Source organism: Hemitrygon akajei, chromosome 7, assembly GCF_048418815.1.
Source record: "Hemitrygon akajei chromosome 7, sHemAka1.3, whole genome shotgun sequence".
Lineage (NCBI taxonomy): Eukaryota > Metazoa > Chordata > Chondrichthyes > Myliobatiformes > Dasyatidae > Hemitrygon > Hemitrygon akajei.
This window is the reverse complement of record NC_133130.1, coordinates 26,014,337-26,029,456: the sequence shown is the minus strand read 5'-3', so window position 1 is coordinate 26,029,456 and position 15,120 is coordinate 26,014,337. Positions and strand designations below refer to the sequence as shown.

The 15,120-nt window shown below is 42.3% G+C and overlaps 1 protein-coding gene across 4 annotated transcripts in view; it reads left to right on the top strand.

Moving 5' to 3' along the window:
- The window catches only part of ltbp1 (latent transforming growth factor beta binding protein 1), a 417,603-nt gene that overhangs the window by 109,600 nt on the left and 292,883 nt on the right, over positions 1 to 15,120 (top strand). For all 4 annotated transcript variants that reach the window (XM_073050519.1, XM_073050520.1, XM_073050518.1 and 1 more), the window contains exon 5: positions 4,696 to 4,863. In XM_073050519.1, coding sequence (XP_072906620.1) covers positions 4,696 to 4,863 — 168 coding nt within the window. The remainder of the gene's footprint in view (positions 1 to 4,695; positions 4,864 to 15,120) is intronic.

Here is a 15,120-nt window from a genome sequence, read left to right as displayed (position 1 = left end):
AAGAATTATTGAGCGGCATCTCAGTGGTCAGCAAAGATCTGACCTCTGCTGGCCCCAAGCTACAAACTAAGCATGAATAAGAAACCTTTACCGCACTCCTACTGATGTGACTCGTTATCATAACATACAAGAGGAATGCACAGCAAAGGATACATGGCTCTGACAGTCCATATCCTAATTTGCATCAAGTCTCATTCACCTATTACCTCCTGTTTTTGCCGGTCTATGGGGGCAACCCACTGATGTAAAAATTGTCGCCTGTGTGTTCATAGTTTACAACCTTTCTGGTCTCTGTAGTTTCTTTCAGTCCTGCAGCCCTCTTACATCACTGCATTCTTGCCCTTTAGTCACCCCCATGTTAAATTGCTCTACTATTGGTGACCCTGCCATCAGTTATCAGGATCCTAAGGTCGAAAGTTTCTTCTGCAAAACTCACTTGTTCCTCTTTAAGACACTGATGGAATGATACAGTTGTACTGCATGAAAACAGGTCCTTCAGACCACCATGGCTGATTGCCAGTCAACCAGCCCATTACACTAACCCTATGTGATTCCTCCCCCATTCCCATTAACGCCTCCCAGATTCTACAGTGGCCGTTTAACCTAGCAACCCACGTTTTTTGGGATGTGAGAGGAAACGAGAGGGAGCCCATAAAGGAGAGCATGCAGACACCATATAGGCAGCACGGGAAGTTGCCGGTGTTGGGAGGCTGGCGTTCTGCTTGTTCCATCTCTGTGATTATGTTTGATGAAGATTTTGATGATCTCGCCATGTGAGATATCTTGGGGACATTTTGATGCATTAAGAGGTAATAGAGATGAGCAGCACACGGTGACTTTGTTGGTGAAACCCAGATTCCACAATGAGTGTAAAAAAATTCACTGTGGAAATTGCTGGTTTTGTAAGTTATGCTTCTGAATCTTTGCCCTTTGTGTGAATAGTATATGTTTTGTGCTTATGCATTAATGACAAGTATTTGCTATTTAATCTCAGAAATGGAATTACAATCAGGTTTATTATCACTGGCATACGTCGTGAAATTTGTTACAAATAAATAAATAGTGAAAAAGTGGATAATCATCATGGACGGTTCAGAAATCTGATGGCAGAGGGGAAGAAGCTATTTCTAAAATGTTGTGTGTGAGTGTTCAGGCTCCTGTAGCTCCTCCCTGATGGTAGTAACGAGAAGAGGGCATGTCCTGGAGGTTGAGGGTCCTTAATGTTGGATGCCACCATCTTGAGACATCGCCTTTTGAAGATGTCCTCGATAGTGGGGAGTCTGGTGCCTGTAATGCAGCTGGCTGAGTTTATAATTCTCTAAAGCTTTTTCCAATTCAGTGCATACGAGATGATGGTGCAGCCAGTTGGAACGCTTTCCATGGTCCATCTGTAGAAACTTGCTGGAATCCTTGATAACATTCCAAATTTGGTGACTACTCTGATCTGAGACTCACAATTTGAACTAAAATATATATTTTTAACACTCTAGCCTGACACACCAGCTAAGGAAATGCTGCACTGTTGGAGGTAGAGTCTTCTGGGGGAGGACTCTTTTACACACAAAAGATCCAGTGGTTCTGATTTGATGAAGGGTTAGGAAGTCTTCACAAGTCTCCTGGGTAGCAGTTATCCCTCAATCACCATTATTAAAACTGATTTTCTGGTCAATTTCAAGGGTTGCATCAATAACAACAAAATTCACCTCATACAAGCCAGTGATTAAAAAAAAAATCTGATTTTGATTATACTCTTTTGTGGGGACCTTGCTGTGTACAAATTTGCTCCCTCAAAAGACTGGCTACAGACTGAAAGTGTGTCTTTTGCCAGAAAGGTCTTGGGATTTGCTGAAGGGGGGTGAAAACATTATATAAACGTAGGCCATTTAAAAAAAAAAACTAATGGATCAGGTATAAACTGTAAGGACACGTACTGCAAAGTTACCTACAATATGCAAGTGAGGTGCAAAATTAGTTTTCAGGAGCAACCTCAAAGTAGAGCTGCAAGACGTCTGGTTAGTTGTGAGCATAGAGAGTACCGCGATGTCAGACAGACTATGCTCGGTGGGGTTAGCAACTCTTTCAGTGTAGATAAATTCGTCTTTCTGTGATAGGACCCAAGTTTCAGTCTCCCACCTTTCTAGTGGATATTTCAGAGAGATTCCTGCTTGTGAAATAGACCTTGGCTTTACTATTTACTGGAAATAACCAATTCTGTGATCCAATTCCACTACGCCATGAGAAATTTGTTGCCAATGTATTAAATGACCAGTCGCTAGGACAGGGGTTCCCAATCTTTTCTTTGTACCATGGACCAAGGGATCTTTGGACCCCAGGTTGGGAACCTCTGCTCTAGTGTGTTCCATTAAGCCTAACACACTCCAGTAACAATCTTTTGGAACTGTATGCTTTCAACTCACCATGAACGATTACCTGGGATATCCACTGATATGCATCTATTCACAGAGCCACTTGTGCTCTGGCAGGTTAGTCAGGCATTTTCTGCTTTGCACTGAGAGAAAAGTCAGGACAAGTGACCGCAGGGAAAGGTAAGTAAGTGAAAGGCAGAGATATGGTGAAGCATTTCCTCCGGCTTCATGGTTGTTATAAAGATATCTTGGAAGAAGAATGGAAAATTTCATTTGTACACAGCACTCTAAACTAGCAAGAATGTTCAAGGCTGCTTCATTGGTGTTATCAAATAAAAAAATGCCATTGAGACACAAGAGGATATTAGAGACGATAAGTGCTTAATTAAAGGGTAGATTATAAGCAGTTTTAAAGGAGACAGGGGAGATTAAGGGAATGTCAGGCCTCTGGAGCAGGGATCCAATTGCAGACCCAGTACAGAGCACACTGTGATATTAATTGAGTAACAAATCCCAAGGTGCAAATGGAGTTGGTGTCAAAGTTCAGGCAGAGATCAGAAAATCCAGAGAAATCCAAAAACCAGAATCGGAAAACACGCAGAGTTGATATTCAGACGGACAGAGTATAATCCCGAGGTGCAAACAAAGTTGGCATCAAAGTTCAGGCAGAGATCAGAAAATCCAGAGAAATCCAAAAACCAGAATCGAGAAACAGGCAGAGTCGATATTCAGACAGACAGAGTTCAGATGCAAATGCTGGAAAGGCTCAGGAAAACTCATTGGCACAATCTGGCAACAGGTAATAATGAGAAGCAGATGAGAGACGGAGTACTCAGTGATACAGGGGCCGGAGCAGAGCAGGAGCGGGGACAGGAGCACATGGCAATACAAAACCACAGACTGATGGCTAGGGGGAAAACGCACAAAAAGACAGAGTTCAACTGGAGGTACTGACAGGGAATTCCAGAGCCTGCTGATGGTTTGGTTAACAATGGCACTGAAAAAATATTAATGGAGGTTTGAGCTCACCAGAGGCCAACGTAGGCTGGTAAGCTTGGGAACAATGGGTACACAGGTGTAAGGCAGATCATAACAAGCATTTTTTTGGAAGCCGTCTGGTATAGAGCGATAGAACAAGATGGAGGATCTAGGAAAGCTTTGAAGTAGGCAAATCTGGCTGTAGTCAAAGCATGTATGAGGATTTTCTCCAGTCCTTCTTGAAGGGTCTTGGCCTGAAACAATGACTATACTCTTTTCCATAGATGCTGCCTGGCCTGTTGAGTTCCTCTGGCATTTTGAGTGTGTTGCTTGGATTTCCTGCATCTGCAGATTTTCTTTTGTGTGAGAATTTAGTGAATGGGGTGTCAGTATCAGATGGGAAGAGACACAGGGACGGATTGGATGACAGTCCAGAGGTTGAAGATATTGCAGCATCATGATCTCGCGCTCACTTGGGGAAAATCCCATCCAGGTGGCTTGACCTGTAGGTTATAAAAACATTGGTTATGTTTAAATTAAGTGAGGTGGTATGTTAGAATGCAATAGAAAGGAAGGGAAACCAGACCAGTTTGGATCAGACGTAAACTGACTCGTACACCTCTTTGAGTCTACAGCAAGGCATGGATTTGCCCTTACTTGGAGCTGCTGTACAATGTCTGTCTCACAAGTAATTTGTAATGTTGAATTTTAAGCTTGATGTTGAATCACCGTGAACAATCAGTACTGTTTTCACTTCTGGCCTGCAGACAATTAATGGCCTCAGTCTGAATGTATGACTCGAGGTGCTGGAGGGAGAGCTTTTGCCAAGAGGCTGTGAAATGACCCAAGTAGCTGCGTCATGGGGCTTGATAGCTTTGGGCAGGAGTGCCAGATACTTGAGACAGATGTTTTCAGACATGCGGCATGCCTAAAACATTTCCAGGGTTTAGTTGCAAATGACTTAATGTCGACAAGAGCAAGATGCGGGTGAAAACAACAGCTTATTCACCTTAGGTGCAGAGCCAGTCGTTGCCTGCTGCTTCTGACGATCAGGCATGTGTACTGAAGCTGCCGTGGTGAATAAAGCACAGCTCTGTAATTACAGAATCTCGTCTGCTGCAGAAGCTGGGTTGGAGTTCTGTTTGCTGAGCTTCCGAGTCCCGTTTCAGAGACACCTCTAGATTGCAGATAAATAGCAGTCATCCTTATCCCCCCACCCATCCCACTATCTCCTCACCTCCAACCGCTTCTACCTCCGCGAACCCTGGCAAATAGCTCTTTTGGCTAGCACACCCGATGGATATTGAGCTGATCTCTCTGTTTTTCTTCATCGTTGTGTCTCCGCTCGCAGTTGGGAACCACACGGGCCGCATCAAAGTGGTCTTCACCCCCACCATCTGCAAAGTGACGTGCACCAAGGGGAAATGTCACAACAGCTGTCAGCAAGGCAACACCACCACCTTGATAAGTGAGAATGGGCACGCTGCAGACACTTTGACAGCACAGAACTTCCGAGTGGGTGAGTAATACCAATAGGTGGCTTTCTGATAAAAGCGGCTTAATGGAAACGGCCCGGGGAAACGTCGATTTGTGGAGAGTAAGGTTGCTAACCACATGAGATATTGAATGCCATGAGATCATAACATATGGAAAAAAAAAACTGACTTCAGTTAATAAATGTAGAAATGTAACTTTTTATACTTAACATTAATCAATATAGAAGAGCAATGGTGCCAAGAATATTTTTTATATCTTCCTGCTTAACCTTTTTTAATCGAGTCGATTTCTCCTTCGTTACTGTACTTCCTCCTTGGCTTGACTGAAGGTGCTGCCTCTCAGCTGTTTGGCTGTTTTGTGAACATTGTGCATTATTTTTCCAAGGAGAATGCTTGAATTAAGCAATAATTCTGAATTCCTGATACAGCTGTTTCTTAACTTTTCATTGTCCCGACAACTCATGCAACCCAAATAATTACAGCCGAAGTCGGCTCAGGTAAAGAATCTCACTCTCAGCAAAAAGATTTGCACTTGAAAAAGCCTGGAGGCTGCCTGAAGAATTGGGCACTGCGTGTGTATTATATTTGAGGGTTTTAACTCAAGGTTGTGCCAAGGCTGACTCAAAAGCTGAATAAATCTTGCCTTTGAACAGATATTTCCCGGAGAACTGTTAACTGTGGGGTTTGCTGCACAACATTCTTAATTTGGTGTCCTTGTTTGCTGTTTCCTTATTGATTGGACTGGCAGTAGAGTCATGGGGAGAAGGGAGGGATTCACAAATGTTCTTTGTGAAGTGGGGTTTACTTTTGCTGCATAAAGCCTGTAAGTGGGCCCATCCTATTACAGGTTATCCTATTACCCATGTCTTTTAGTGTCAGTGAATCCAGAATATTAAAGTGAAGATACTTGTTTAATATTGATGACCAAAATTTATTTCTCCTGGCTTGTCTGAAACCCACAGTATCCAAATGTAGTCACTTTCAGAGAAAAAAGTGCTGCGTGAAGCATTAAAGCAGGTTAGTACCGCTGCTGCTGGTTCACTCTGATTCCGTAAAGAAAGGTTTCAAAGGTTTGGAAGGTTCATTTAATGTTAGAGAAATGTATACAATATACATCCTGAAATGCTTTTTCTTTGCAACCATCCACGAAAACAGAGGAGTGCCCCCAAAGAATGAATGACAGATAAATGTTAGAACCCCAAAGTCACCCCCCCCCGTGTAAGCGGCAGCAAGCAACGATTCCCCCCTTCCCCCACCGGCAAAAACAAGCATCGACATTCGCCACTGACAACTCAAGCGTGCGCTAAGCAACAGTAAAGACAAAGACATGCAGTACTCCATCGTTCACCTGGCATTCGACATACCACAGGCGATCGATCTCTCTCTCTCTCTCTCTCTCTCTCTCTCTCTCTCTCTCTCTCTCTCTCTCTCTCTCTCTCTCTCTCTCTCATCTTCGTTTCACAGCGAGAGGGGAGATATAACAAACAACTCACTGGTTTACGATGTTAAAAGTCCATTGCGTCACTTTTTCCAAGTTCTGTGCCCAAAGATCTTGGTTCTCTGGGCACACAGCCTTAGATCTTTCATCTGCCTGGATCTGCCCGGACACCGACCTTCGATCCACCCATCTCCAGAGCCATAAGATCTTGACCCTCCGAAGGCGAGCGAAACTAAGGCCGAGCCCTTGGCGTGCTGAATAACGGCCAGTCGTGAAATCCCGAGAGTGGGTCCCATTCCCGCAAAGAACCGTAGTTAGTGTGTAACTCCTGGTCAGGGTCTTCAAAAGAACCCTGAAAGGGAAAGATAGAGATATTAAAGGTGGGAAGTAATAGATCAGGTGGTGGGTGGAGATATGTCTCTACCAAAGGAGGTGTTGAAACACCAATTTAGACCCTCCCAGTCAGGGTCATGTGAAGCAATGGGAGCAAGTGGTAGATGGTCATGTGAGCAGCTGGTGCATTTCACAAGCCCTGTTTGTGCGACCACTGACACCAGGCAATCTCTGAAGAGTATTGATAATGGTTGGTATCACCCATCTTGTAAAGACACTGCCCAGAAGAAGGCAATGGCAAACCACTTCAGTAGAAAAATATGCCAAGATCATGGTCGTGGATAAGACCATGATTGCCCATGTTATATGACATGACACATAATAATAATAATTATTATTATTATTATAATGTAATAAGTGCCATTATAAAGGAACAGAAAATCCATTTGTGTGTAATTATGTGAAGGCTTAGAGCAGGTTGAGAAAGTAGCTAAGAAAAGCTTATAGGGTCGGGTTTCATAAATTAAAAGCAAGAAGGATAAACCTTTGGGGAAAAAACATTAATTCAGTTACAAATGGACCATAGTGTCCACTGGTTATTGTAACTTAGGAAGGATGCAAAAATCTTGAAAGCATTCTTCAGATTAGTTCCAGGATAGGAGGATTTTTTTGTGTTATGGGGAAAGGCTGGAATGTCTGGCGAGTTAATAATGAGGAAAAAAATGAATCACCAGAGATCCTAAATCATTCTTTTGTAGTGGTCTTCACAGTAGAAGACGGTTAAGAATGTCCAAGAAATGTTTCACATTTGAAGTGGCTAAGGGGAAGGAGTGCTGGAGGATTGGAAACCACAAACATAAAACCATTTATTATGAAGAAAAGGAGATAGAAAATATGAAACTATAATCACTAAGCCTAATATCTGTTATTAAGAAAATGTTGCAATCCAGTATTAAGGAGATAATAGTAGGATATTTAGAAAACTATTAGACAATCAAACCGAGTCAACATGACTTTATGAAAGGAAAATAGTGTTTGACAAATTTGCTCAAGTGCTTTAAAGATAATAATAATAATTAATATCACACCTTTCATACATTAAGATGTAGGCTCAAAGTGTTTTACATGGATTGTAAAGATAAATCATTTTAGTCATAAAAATACAAAACAAAGTTAAAAATCATAAGTAAAGGCAAGCAATACAATGTAATTGAATATACCCAATTATATAAATAGAAGCAATATCTATAGGCATTAAGTAATCCTATAAGTAGGCCAAATTAAAACATTTTTAGAAGAATTTTGAAATGTCCCATAGTACTAACTTGTGTATTGTAGTCGATAGTGTATTCATTCCAGATTTTTGGTGGGTAAGAGCAAAAGGCTGCATAACCAGTTCTTATATCCTTAGCTCTAGGAACACAGAGCAACCAGTATTTGTGGATCTAAGGTGGAACAAGGTAGAAAAGGAGGAACCAGTAGGCTTCTTATCTGGATTTCAAGGATTCAATTGATCAGGAATTCTAGTTGCTGATCTTTCACGCCTTCAATAAAGTCTGTCCTTATGCCACTTTGTTCTTTGACAATGACCACAAACTGTTTCAATTTTGGATTTGCAGTCAGTAATTAGTGGGATGCCACAAGACCAGTACTGTAGTCTCAACTAATTACGATCTATGTTGATACCTGGACGTATGGACTGAGTGCATGTAACCATGTTTGTTGATGATAGAGAGTTAGGTGGGTAATCAAGGTGTGAGGTAGATATAGAGAGCCTGCAAAGGGACATAGATAGGTTACTGGGCTGGAAGTGACCAGATAGGTATAATATGGAGAAATGTGAGTTACAAACTTTGAAAGGAAGAATACAAAGAAAGACAAGTTACTATTTAAATACAGAGAGGTAATGAAATATTGCAGTGCAAATGGATGTCGGTATTCTTGTCAAAAAAAAAAATTAACATGCAGGAGCAGCAAGTTATCATGAAGTCTAGAGGTACTGTATGTTGGCCTTTATTGTGTGGGCTTTGGATTATAAAAGTAGGAAAGGTTTAAGCAACTTTACAGGACTCTGGTAAGACTGCACCAGAAGTTTATGGAATACTTATGCAAGAATATACTTCCTTTGAAGGCGATAACGAGAGTTTCCTAGGATGAAGGGAGATAGGCATGTTAAATGTATACTTATTTAAGTGTGGAACTTACCTGCTGTTCATTTTGCTTGTTGGCATTTCGGGCAGCAATGAAGGTCCTCCATCACGGATGTAGAAGGATTATTCTTTGCTGTTTCTGTAGAAACAGTTTAGTCAGAATCAGAATCAGGATTACTATCACCGGCATGTGACGTGAAATTTGTTAACTTAGCAGCAGCTGTTCAATGCAATACATTATCTAGCAGAGAGAGAAAATAATAAATAAAATAATAAATAAACAAGTAAATCAATTACATGTATTGAATAGATTTTTTAAAATGTACAAAAATGGAAAAACTGTATAATTTAAAAAAAAAGTTAGGTGGTGTTCAAGGATTCAATGTCCATTTAGGAATCAGATAGCAGAGGGGAAGAAGCTATTCCTGAATCGCTGAGTGTGTGCCTTCAGGCTTCTGTACCTCCTACCTGATGGTAACAATGAGAAAAGGGCATGCCCTGGGTGCTGGAGGTCCTTAATAAACAACGCTGCCTTTCTGAGAGACCACTCCCTAAAGGTGTCCTGGGTAATTTGTAGGCTAGTGCCCAAGATGGAACTGACTAGATTTACAACCTTCTGCAGCTTCTGACTAGTTTAATGAGTCAGAGGTTTTAGCCCTGAGCGGGGCCACTGAACTTGGAGGGCTGATGGGCTGCTCTTAGTCTGGCCTCAACTCTTTGACCTGTCTGGTATGGGTAACCCAAAGCATAAAGCCTTGACTCCAGCCAGTGTAGCTCTCTGTGTCATTAAGGCATGAAAGCCTTCAAACCATGACAAGGTTATGGTTCTCTGGAGGTTAAGTGCAGAGGAGTGATAATCTTTAAAATTTGAGAGGGATTGACGAAGTGTGTGCTCAGGGGATACTTATTCTAGTGGGGCATATTCAAAACTAATGAGCATTGCTTCTGAAGAAGGGGTTATCCGTTTAAGTTGAAAATAAGGAGGATTTTCTTCTGTTTGATGATCATGAATCTTTAGAATGCTCTGCCTCAGAGTTGCAGGGATAGAGTTATTATAAATATTAATCGTGGAGACTGACAGGCATTTCAAGGGAGTGAAAGGCTTTGAGAGAGATGTGAAAATGATGCTGAGATGAAGATTTGATTAGCCACGATTTTATAGGATGGTCGACAAAGCTTAATTGCCTGATTGGCCTGCTTCTGCTTCTACTTCTTCTGTTTTCTTCGGAGCAGAGAAAGTGAGAAGAGATGTGACAGAGGCGAGGTCATAGTCGTTGAATCGTACAGCACAGAAACAAGCCCTTTGGCCCTGTATGTCCACGTGGTTCTAAATAATGAAAGGTTTGGAGAAGAGAGAGAGAGAGTGAAAAGCTGTTTTCATTGTGAGTCAAGTAACTAAAAATAACACCTGCATGGACTTCATTGATGTTTACCTTTCAAGATTAACATGTAGAATTCCTGAAGGAAAAACATGGAAAAATCATTGAAAGGAGGAAAAATACAGGTCTGTAGAGAAGTATCAGGGATGAAGTGTTTTGCAATTGCAGAAAGACAGCATTGATTGAAATCACGAATGCTGTTTTTCTAATTCTTTGATTCATAGTGAAATATTATGGCCTAGAGTGCTTGAAAGGTGAGGGAGCTCTGAGAAAAGTTTCAAAAGGGAATTGGGTAAGTATTAGCAAAAAAGAGAAAAGCTGGCAAGTCTAAGGGAGAGGAATACTAATGGTGAGACTAATGGAAATAACTGGGATGGATGTATTGCAATATTTCCTTTACTGTGTTATTCTGTAGTGAATAGTGAAATGATAAAATTAGTGTAACCCAGAAGAAAAAAGGACTGTATAGAAAGATTCAAAGCCATTGAGTACCAGTGACATTATCTTGGCATAGAATATGTTACAGTTTGTATTCTGGCTTATCTTTTTCACAGGAAAAGAATCACCACTGTCATTATGTGCTGTCATGTATGACATGGGCGATCATGCACTATGTGGCCATGATTGTCCTTGGCAAATTTTTCTACAGAAATGGTTTGCCATTGCCTTCTTCTGGGCAGTGTCTTTACAAAATGGGTGACCCCAGCCATGATCAATACTCTTCAGAGATTGTCTGCCTGGCGTCATAAGCAGGACTTCTGATGTGCATCAGCTGCTCATACAACCATCCACCACCTGTTCCCATGGATCTCCGTGACCTTGATCAGGTAAGCTAATCTTGCCCGAGGGTGACCTGCAGGCTAGCAGATGGAAGGAGTGCCTTACATGTCCTTTGGTAGAGATAGATCTCCACCCTGCCACCCCATATTAAGAATATTTTATCCAAAAATAAAAGATTTAAGCAATTGCACTTCCATATCCTAAAGTGTATGATTTATGTAAAGTCATTCTTCCTATTTTTTGTATTCCTCTTGTGTAGAATTAAAACTGTCCTGAAACTGGGAAGCATAAAAATAAATAGTCCAGGAAAACGAATACATGGGCAGATGTAACTGTTTTTAAGACAGAAACATAGAAAACCTACAGCACAATACAGGCCCTTCGGCCCACGAAGTTGTGTCGAACATGTCCCTACCTTAGAAATTACTAGGCTTACCCATAAGCCCTCTGTTTTTCTAAGCTCCATGTACCTATCCAAAAGTCTCTTAAAAGACCCTATTGTATCTGCCTCCACCACAGTGGCTGGCAGCCCATTCCACACCTAGTAAAGTTATTGACCCCTTCCTGTTCCTGACCTCCACCCACAGAGACTCCGTAGACAGTCCCTTCAGATAGGGGAGGAAAGGGAAAGTTACGATGATGATGAATGGTTTGTCAGCTGAAAAGAAGTCTTCTTCAAGCATTTTACTTCTTAAATAATATAGCCCTTGCTGTGTGGCTTCTAGTGGAAGAATTCCAATTAAAAAGTCATGTTGAGGCATAGTGCTTCAGAGCGGAGAAGCAGGCTTTCAGGCCCACTGTTTCTGTGCCCTTGTAGGAGTTTTGTTTCCTGAAATAGCTTCACATTCAATTTAATTAATGGACTTTTTGGTCCTGTTTGAACACCTCCGCTCCATCCGCCACAACAGACAGGATCTCCTGGTTGCCACCTACTTCAACTCTGCTTCACACTCCCATTTGGATATGTCCATACATGGCCTCCTCTACTGCCATGATGAGGCCAAACTCAGGATGGAGGAGCAACACCTCATATACTGTCTGGGTAGTCTCCAGCCCCTCGGCATGAACATTGAATTCTCCAAATTCCAGTAATTCCCTCCCCCTCCCTTCCCCCATCCCAGTTTCACTCTGTCTCCTCCTCCATCTGCCTATCACCTCTCTCATGATTCCGTCTCCTTCTGCTACCCATAGTCCTTTCCCCTTACATACCTTCTTCACCTTTCCTGCCTGTCCCCTCCCTGCTTCCCCTCCCCCACCGCTTAATCTTTCCCCTTACTGGTTTTTCACCTGGCACCTACCAGCCTTCTCCTTCCCACCCTCCCCCCACCTTCTTTATGAGGCACCTGCCCCCTCCTCCTTCAGTCCTGACAAAGGGCTTTGGCCCGAAACGTTGACTGTTCGTTTCCACGGATGCTGCCCGACTTGCTGAGTTCCTCCAGCGTGTTGTGCGCGTTGCTTTGACCCCAGCATCTACAGAGTATTTTGTGTTTGGTCCTTAGTTTGCTGGTGTTAGAGAAATTGCAGTCTCCACTGAAAAACCTGGGAGGCACCGATTCAGAAACAGCTCAGTCGATGCACAGCCTCATTCCAATTGCTTTGCTTCTCACCTTGCTTGTCTTCCATGGGGAAAGTAGCCCGTGAAGCCTCCAAAATGGCCCATATGCACACTCCGAGCTGGAAGCACTCTCTTGAACATGTGGATCTTGTCCTGCATTGGCATGTGGTTGGCTTTGCTTGGAAATGATCCATCCACTGCCAGTTGTCCACCATGGTTTTACCGCACCCTCAACAGACCCCCACCTGTCAGCTGTTTGTTGGCGCTGAATTTTGGTTCATTTTCTGATAAATCATGTTCCCAGGAATTTGATCAATTAGTTTTCCTTGACTGTTATACTTGAGTTTTGTTCTCCAAGGGACAGGTAGGGACAGATAGACCCAGAAATGGAAGAAGGCTTAAGGTTAAAATGAACCAGTCCCAATAATCTTACAATGACCAATTAACCTACTACCTGGTAAGGCTTTAGAAGGTTGGAGGGAACCAGAGCACCCAGAGGAAACCCACGCGTTCGTGTGGATGACCTTCAATCTCCCTTCAGCTGGCACAGGAACTTAACTCCGAACTCTGATGCCCTGAGCTATATTAGCATTACGTGAACTGCTAAGCTCCAATTCAGATGCAGGTTCAAAGCAGTATGAGTTTATTCTGTGTTAGAAGTTTGAGCATTTAGGTTAAATATCTTGAGTAGCTTGCAGATGTGGATGGGTGGGATATTTGTATGTGAACTCATATATTAGTCAGTCACTGTGAGGCTGATTGTGATGTGAGTTTTCATACCTGAGCTAAACAACATATGACCAGTACCTGGCTTCTGGTGACGTGGTACTGAGTAAGAAGTGAAGTACTGCACCTACTGCTGAAGACTTTGGAACAGCAGGGTAGAAGCTGTCCTTGAGCCTGGTGGTGGTACAGGCTTTCAGGCTTTTGTATCTTTTGCCCGATGGAAGAAGACAGAAGAACTAATGAGCAAGGTTGGTGAGATCTTCCATTATACTGGCTACCTTACTGAGGCTAGGAGAAGTATAGACAGCCCTTTAAGGTAGAGATGATTCAAATACCAGTGGGGTGTGTTTCTTGAGGGGAAAGGGAAGCCAGAACTCCCTTGATGACCAAAAAGATGGAGGGCGAAATAGAGTAAAAGGAAGAGAAGGTCGCAGACATGAAATTGCTAATAGAAGTGAGAGCCAGGCTGATTACAGAGCAAGTTAAACAAGGAAATCATACCCGGCAAAGAGGAAGCATGAGAAGAGATTAGTGGCAAACACGAAAGGGAAATCAGAACCACTCCAAAGTAATGTAACATGAGAGGTGGGACTAAACATAGAACAAAAATAAACCTACTTATTAAGGCAGAGATATGACAAAGTATTATGTGATTATTTTATATTAGTCATCACCATGGGAGAAGATTCTTGCTGCTGACGTCTTAGCAAAGGAAGATGTGGTTGAGGTTCTGGATGAGCCACAGAGTGATAAAGCTGAGGGACTGGAAAAGTTAGCTCTGCTCATAATATGGATGTGATACATCTCAAGAAAGTAAGGAAGCACCAAGAAAGGCCCATGCTATTATTGTCCAAACAATTGCATGCATAGGGGTGGTGTCTGAGGACTGGGCAATTGCAAATGTCACATCCTTGAGAAGGAATGGCCTGGGGATAATCCAGCAGCTTCACTGCAGTCATTTGATGTGATGGGAGCTTTTGTAGAAACAATAATCTGTAACATATGGATCTATTTCTTTTGGAGCAATGACTCTCCCCCACCATTGACCTGTTGTCTATGCCTGAGCATTGTTCTCTCTCTCTCTCGCCGCAATGTGAATTCACCAGTTAAAACCATCTCCCGCGTGCGCGCTAATTGATATGTAGTTGTGCACAGACACAACAAATTGGCAACGAGTGCGAACTTGAATGTCCGAAAATATCATGAATTGTACTGACAGTTACAGCATGATTACAGGATAAAACAGCGAGTTAAACAGCACGAGAATGCTGAAGGGCCTGTGAGTAACAGTGAAAGATGCGCTGAATTTAAAGTGAAAATAACCACCCGATGGCTTCGGTCAGGAAAGTTGATGAATATTATAGCGCTAATGAAGGCTGGGAGTTGTATATTGAGGGGGTGGAACTGTATTGTAACGTGAACAATGTGGAGGAGTGAAAAAGAAGCCCCTGCACTTCTTAGCTTATGCAAAGCCAACAAGCAAGACCATCAATAAAATCACCTGGGCACTAAACTGCTGTCAATAGCTGAGAGATTTAGATTTTACAAAAGGAACCAGTCAAAAGATGAAAGCATTTCTGAGTACATTGCAGAACTGTGCACACTTTCCTAGTACTGTGAATTTAGAAATGGACTTACTGATGCTTTAAGGGACGGGGTTGTTAAAGGACACGAGAGGCTACTGTTTGAAAGAGACCGAACCATAGAATGGGTATTAGCCACTGCAATACCATTAGAATCTGCAGCGAAGGATGCAGGAGAATGACAGAAAAGGAGGTTAGAATGTGAAATACACAAAATGTCCCTGAAATGTGCAAAAAAACCAAAGGTGTTATTGATGTGGCAAATTTTCCCATGATGCAAATGACTGGTGGTTCAAGGAAAAAGTCTGCGGAAAGTGTCACAGACGAGGTCACAAT